This window comes from Musca autumnalis, unplaced genomic scaffold (genome assembly GCF_047663935.1).
Source record: "Musca autumnalis isolate F117 unplaced genomic scaffold, ASM4766393v1 scaffold_1, whole genome shotgun sequence".
NCBI classification, from domain to species: domain Eukaryota; kingdom Metazoa; phylum Arthropoda; class Insecta; order Diptera; family Muscidae; genus Musca; species Musca autumnalis.
The window spans coordinates 4,940,608-4,946,607 of record NW_027411644.1 but is presented as its reverse complement, the minus strand read 5'-3'; the positions used below and the strand labels follow the sequence as shown (position 1 = coordinate 4,946,607).

The window sequence follows — 6,000 nt, the reverse complement described above, 5'->3', positions numbered from 1 at the left end:
TGCTGATGAGCAGCATCAACACAACAAAAAGTAAAGGAAATAAAAAAAAACAGTTTTTTGAAAAAAAGTCATATTTCACTCAGAAATCCCCATACATACTTTCCATCATGAAGCCCAAGGTCCACGTAGAGTTCATAACTTTTCTCAAAAATCGCTAAATACAAAAGAAATTGGAAATTGGTTTAGCATTCGTTATTAAAATATAATACAATTATTTAAATACAATTTGACAGATATTTTTGGCTTAGTATTTCGCTTAAATCCAAACAAAAAATTGTTTGACCTTAACCTCAGTGGATTGATAACTAAGTTCTACAAAAACACAAAGCCTGGAGAAGATTTCATTTAGATTTAATCAAATTGTTGATTTTGTTTCAAAGCAAATGAATTCAGTTGAACAGTGTAAATGAAATTTAAAGCATGGTAAAATTGACGCAAAATATTTTAATTTCGATTTTTATTTTCAATCTCAGTGCTGTTGGGGTAGGTGCCAGACACTTTCTGTAAAGACTAACTTTCCATTAATTTTATTTTTCCTCACTTTTTTAGGTGACTTATGCAAATGTTATTTTTCGTTTTGGTTTCAATTTTGGTGTAGATTCTGGCGAGACATCTCTCAAAAGTGATCTACAAATTGGCGACGAGTTGATAAAGTTCTCAAGCGGCAAACAACCGGCGCCAACATCCACAACATCAGCTCCGCATTTCATGAATGACATTTGGTCACAACAGAGAAAATTGAATGTCACCGCCCATGACAAATTGCAAGCTTCACGAGATGCTGTTACACATTTGAGAAACGATCTGTCCGATGTTGTTGGACGCAGTGATTATCTGGCAGCTCAGGTTAAATTAATGACCCGTTATTTGAACAGAGCCAATATTGCGCTGGAAACGAATGCCGCCAATCGTTTTCGAATTCTAAAGGATTTTGTACAACTTGTTGATGACCTGAAGATTCCACCGGGTGACGATGTGGGTGGTGAACGTTCCCTGGATTATGCAGTTATGAAAATGGCCTTGGCTAAGCATCATTTGGTCGAATTACAAAATGAGGTTGTGGTGGAGGTATTGCAGGTCATGAAGTCATGGCAGGACTTTGTAAAAACAAAAATGCTTGAAGTAGCAACTGTTTAATAAATCTAACGATATTTTTTTCAAAGTTTTTTTTTTTAAACAAAAATGAATTATAATTGCATTGTTTCGATTGAATAATAGACTTAAATTATGTCCACATAATTATTAATTATGTCCATTATAAAGTGCATATTATGAACGTAACATAATGAATCGAAATGTAAACAACCTCGCCAAAACACTTGAAAATTGTTTATTTTAAGCTGAGATTTGTTTTGTAATAGTGCATTGTATTCCATCAGTATGTTATATAATATATTGGATCTGGAAAATAAGACATTTCTTTTTTTGCTTGGATATCCGTTTATGTCTTTGTTTTAATGGCATACTTCGGAAGTGTGTTATTTAAAATCCTCTCAGAATTTCCAAAAAAATCCAACAGCTGTCTTAAAATTTTTCGTTTGCAATGAATTGACATGTCCACATTTAAATCCTAAATAATCATAAACAATAACAACAACATCATCAATTTGTGTTACTTTCAACCACATTCAAATTTTCACCTGTCCTTTGCAGGCCACCCATAATTCATTCAGTTTATCTGTATCTACCTAAAAATTCATGCTGTTTATGGATAACATTTTGAAAACATTTATGTATCTTTGTTTTCGTTATATTTTCAAGTACAACGGGAAACAGAAAGCAGCAAAATGAGTAAAGGAAAATCCTTAATTCTTATTGTCCATGGATTAGAGGAGGATCCTTTTTATCTTTTTCCAAACAAAAACATGTGTTCATTACAAACAAGTTCAAACTAAGGAATAGTTTCATAAAATTTACCTGAAATCCGAGCATTTGGACGATCGTGCCTCATAGCAGGTACTTAAGTGAATCTTAAGAATTTTTAAAACAATCGACATTTGTTTAAAGTAAATAAATATTTTTCTTTCCATTCGACATTGAAGATCTGGAAAAAACAAAGCAATTAAATAGACAGACAGACAATCGTATTACTACTACTGTTATTGTCACGAACCGGATGAGGTTAAGCAAACCGGCCACCACGACAAAATCTGATTAACAAAGAGCAACGTTTCTTTGTATTGTTGATAAGACTAGTTTTAGTTTCTTAGCTGATGTTGTTCTTCAGGCTCATTTCGTTGACTATGTTGCCTCTATTAGACTAAAACAAAACGAGAATGAATTGAATAATAATTAAAATTTAGACAATAATATATATAACGGTGTTTTGTTTCATCACCCTTTAAGAAACTGTTAGGAATAACGACATTTTATTGCCCTGAATGTATTGAACGAGGTGTAGCAAAATCGGCTGCCCCTCCGTAGCTACTTCTGGCTAAATTCACCAAAATGTTATCCACCTAGCATTTCATCAACAAAACATTTTAGTATATTTTTAGATTTTTTTTACTGATGGTTCAAGGGTCCAATTGGCGTTGGACGAAACTAGTCTTCTCTATCTTTCCCGAAATTAAATCAATGTTAACTGCATCCCACTTTTAAAAACATGTTGTTTTTAAAATTCAACAAGTAAGAAAAGCGTTAAGTTCGGTCGGGCCGAACTTTTTATACCCTCCACCACAAATTTCAGCCATTTCGGTGGATTAATGTGGCCACAACCTTCAAAATACCGAAATTCGGAAGGTACCGTTCTATGGGGGCTATATGAATGCGTGAAACTATACCTACAAATTTCTTGGGGAAAGTTTTATACGCCTAAAGAAGACTAAATACCAAATTTCAGCCATATCGATGTGATAATGAGACTAAAACGTTCAAAATATTGAAAATCGGGAGATATTATATTATGGGGCTATATCAACACGTGGACCTATATAAACATTTTATGGTAGACATGTTTCTTAGCCTCTGGAAACACAAAATACAAAGTACAACCGATTCTTTGGTCAAATGGGTCTAATACATTCAAAGTATATTAAATTGGCGCGTACTTTATAAGGGGTCTTATGTGGGGACTATACCAAAACGTGGACCTATATAACCCAACTTTGGTAGGAATATTTTTTGGCCTCTGGAGACACAAAGTGCCAAATTACAACCAATTCGGTGGTAAAATGGGCCAAATATCTTAAAAATTCCTTAAAACGACGACGCGTCACGCGTCATTTTGTATGGGGGCTATACGAAAGCGTGGATATACATAGCCCGCTTTCAATACCAAAAGTCCTTCGTAAGTATAACATATTTTCCCAAAATTTCATCCACCTACGTCAACCCGTTCGGACGCTAGAGTGATTTCCACAGACGGACAGACGGACGGACATGGCTATATCGATGTAGAATTGCACGCTGATCAAGAATATATATACTTTGTGGGGTCTACAATGATTATTTCGAGTAGTTACAAACGTAGTGACAAACTTAATATACCCCCATCCTATGGTGGAGGGTATAAAAACAAAAAAAATTAGATTGAGCTGGAATTACCTTGCAATAATAAATTAATAAAATTCTTCAAAAATGTCTTTTCTGTTTAACTATTATTAATAATATAATCCGCCTTATTACCAAAATTGCAAGTTGACGTGTCGAAACGACTGATTGGTATTATGAATATATTCGTCCTTAAAAGCTTAAATATCAAATTTTAAAGAATTCTTTTGGTAAAAAAATAATACAATTGTTAATAGATCATGTTTAAACTTTTAATCCAGAAGGAAAACCAACCCTACAGTTTTTAAAATCAAAATAATAGTTTGACGTAGACGTTTTGTAGTCATTGGCGTAGTCGTTGTCGTAGGGTTATTTTATGGTATCACGAAAAATTTACGGCGACAATTTTTTTCGCATAAAAAATTAAAAAAAAAAAATAATTTTTTTTAATTGTAAAATAATTCGTTCGAAACCGAATCTTTTGAACAAGAACTAAGAAATTTGCATTCCGGAATCGAGCAGATTTTCAATAGAAAATTTGTCATTTGATAAAAACACGAAATTTGGCATACGAAAATGAATAAAAGTAAATTTTTTAATTATTTTAGTTATTTTTCAATATACATACATATTTAATTAATCATTCCCAATTTTTTTTTTAAATTGATTTATTTTTATATCCAGTCGTTAAAAAAATCGGTCACGACTTTTCCTCTTATTCCGACGCCATACGTGATACCGATTTGTCGTATCAAAAAAATTAATGTTATTTATAACCAGGAGGGTTGGCGTTTTTTGTTTGGGATTTTGTTTTTCAAAATAGTCAGGCTTAATCCCATAGTCGTTGTTTTAATATTTTATTATTTATAAACCAAAAAATCCGTCCAGGGAATTATGAATGTGCTACTTTCGAGATGTTATGGACCTATGATGCTATAAAATAAAAAAATGTTCGTAGTATATAATATTTCATTGTATAGAAAATGTAAACTACGACTACGCCTACGACATTTGAACGCATACGACTAGCTAACCATAATAGGGTGAATAAAAAACCAGTAAGGAAAGGATTGAAGTCGGGCGGGGCCGACTATATAATACCCTACACCACTGTGAATATGTAAAATATATATGGGAGCTAAATCCAAATCAGAACAGATTTGGATTTAAAAAGAACTATGGATCATCTCGTTTCCTTTTGCATGCTACAAACGTGGACGTAGCACTACTTCACTTTTAGTAGATCTTACCGACTCGATAAGGGAGATGGTTGATAGAGGTGACAGTGGTGTTTTAATTGCCCTACGTCTATCTAAAGCCTTTGAGCGAGTAGATTACACAATACTACTTGATAAACTTAAATCTAGGTTTTTGTTTGATTCGAAATCGTGTAAGTTAATCCACTCATTCTTGTCAGGGCGTTCCCAGTATGTTACGTACAATGGAAGTACTTCCAACAGGCGTAATATTTACAGTGGTGTGCCCCAAGGGTCCATTTTGGGAACCCTTCTTTTTATTTTATATACTAATGACATTGGTAGTTGTGTTCTGGGCAATGCCTGTCGTCCTTTTTTGTATGCAGATGACATACATTTATTTTTTAATGGGAAATCTGTTGCTCAATTGGAAGATAACGTCAATATTAACTTATGCGCCATTTCAAATTGGCTGCAAAACAATAAATTAATTGTAAATGCTTCTCAGACTAAAGCCATGCTATTCGGTCCAATATGGCGTATGGATGGTAGTATGAATATACAGATTGATGGCTCAACGGTCGGTTTTGTTGACAGATTAAAATGTTTAGGAGTTGTTATAGACTCAAAGCTGGATTTTTCTGCCCATAAGTATACTTTTCTGCCCATAAGTATATTCTACAGAACTGTTTTTGCCATTTAGTATTAAGAGAAACTTAGCTTATTCCATGTTAATGTCTATTATATCTTATGTCATAGAAGTCATTTCTGGAACAACGGAGGAGAATATTGATAAACTAGAAACACTTTTCAATATGATAATTCGATTTGTCTACAATTTGCGTAGATCTCAACATGTTTCTGCTCATGCCAGCAACTTTCTTGGAGTTCCCTTTAAAATATATTGTTAAAGAACGTGTTATATCATTTCTTTACAAATCTGTGATTTTGGACCTACCTGGTGTTCTACGAGAAAGACTGTGTTTTTTCAGATCTACTAGAAATACACAATTACGTTATCCACGTTTTCTTCATCCGTTTACGAAAGATCATTTATTGTTCGCTCTGCGCGTTTGTGGAACGAACTTCCCACTGAGCTACGTCAATTTTCTTTTTCCCGAAGAGTATTTCGTAACAAGTTTGAAAGCTTTGCTCTCAGAACAGCTGAACCATAGTAGGTTCGACAGACATACATAGATGTATGTTAATGATGTTTTTTAGCAGCGTCGACTGATGTTGCTGAGTAGATTCTGTTTGCTCTGGCCTTGATTTGATCATTTTTGAACCATCAGCAATAGATGTAATTTGTATA

At 33.6% G+C, this 6,000-nt stretch overlaps 1 protein-coding gene across 1 annotated transcript; it reads left to right on the top strand.

The window, feature by feature from the left end:
* The first annotated feature begins 325 nt into the window (after positions 1-325).
* On the top strand, positions 326-1,414 carry LOC141389729 (uncharacterized). The gene is made up of 2 exons (XM_073961699.1): positions 326-483; positions 550-1,414. The coding sequence occupies exons 1-2, from the start codon at positions 421-423 to the stop codon at positions 1,135-1,137; spliced, it is 651 nt and encodes a 216-aa protein (XP_073817800.1). The 5' UTR covers positions 326-420; the 3' UTR covers positions 1,138-1,414.
* Positions 1,415-6,000: the final 4,586 nt, after the last annotated feature.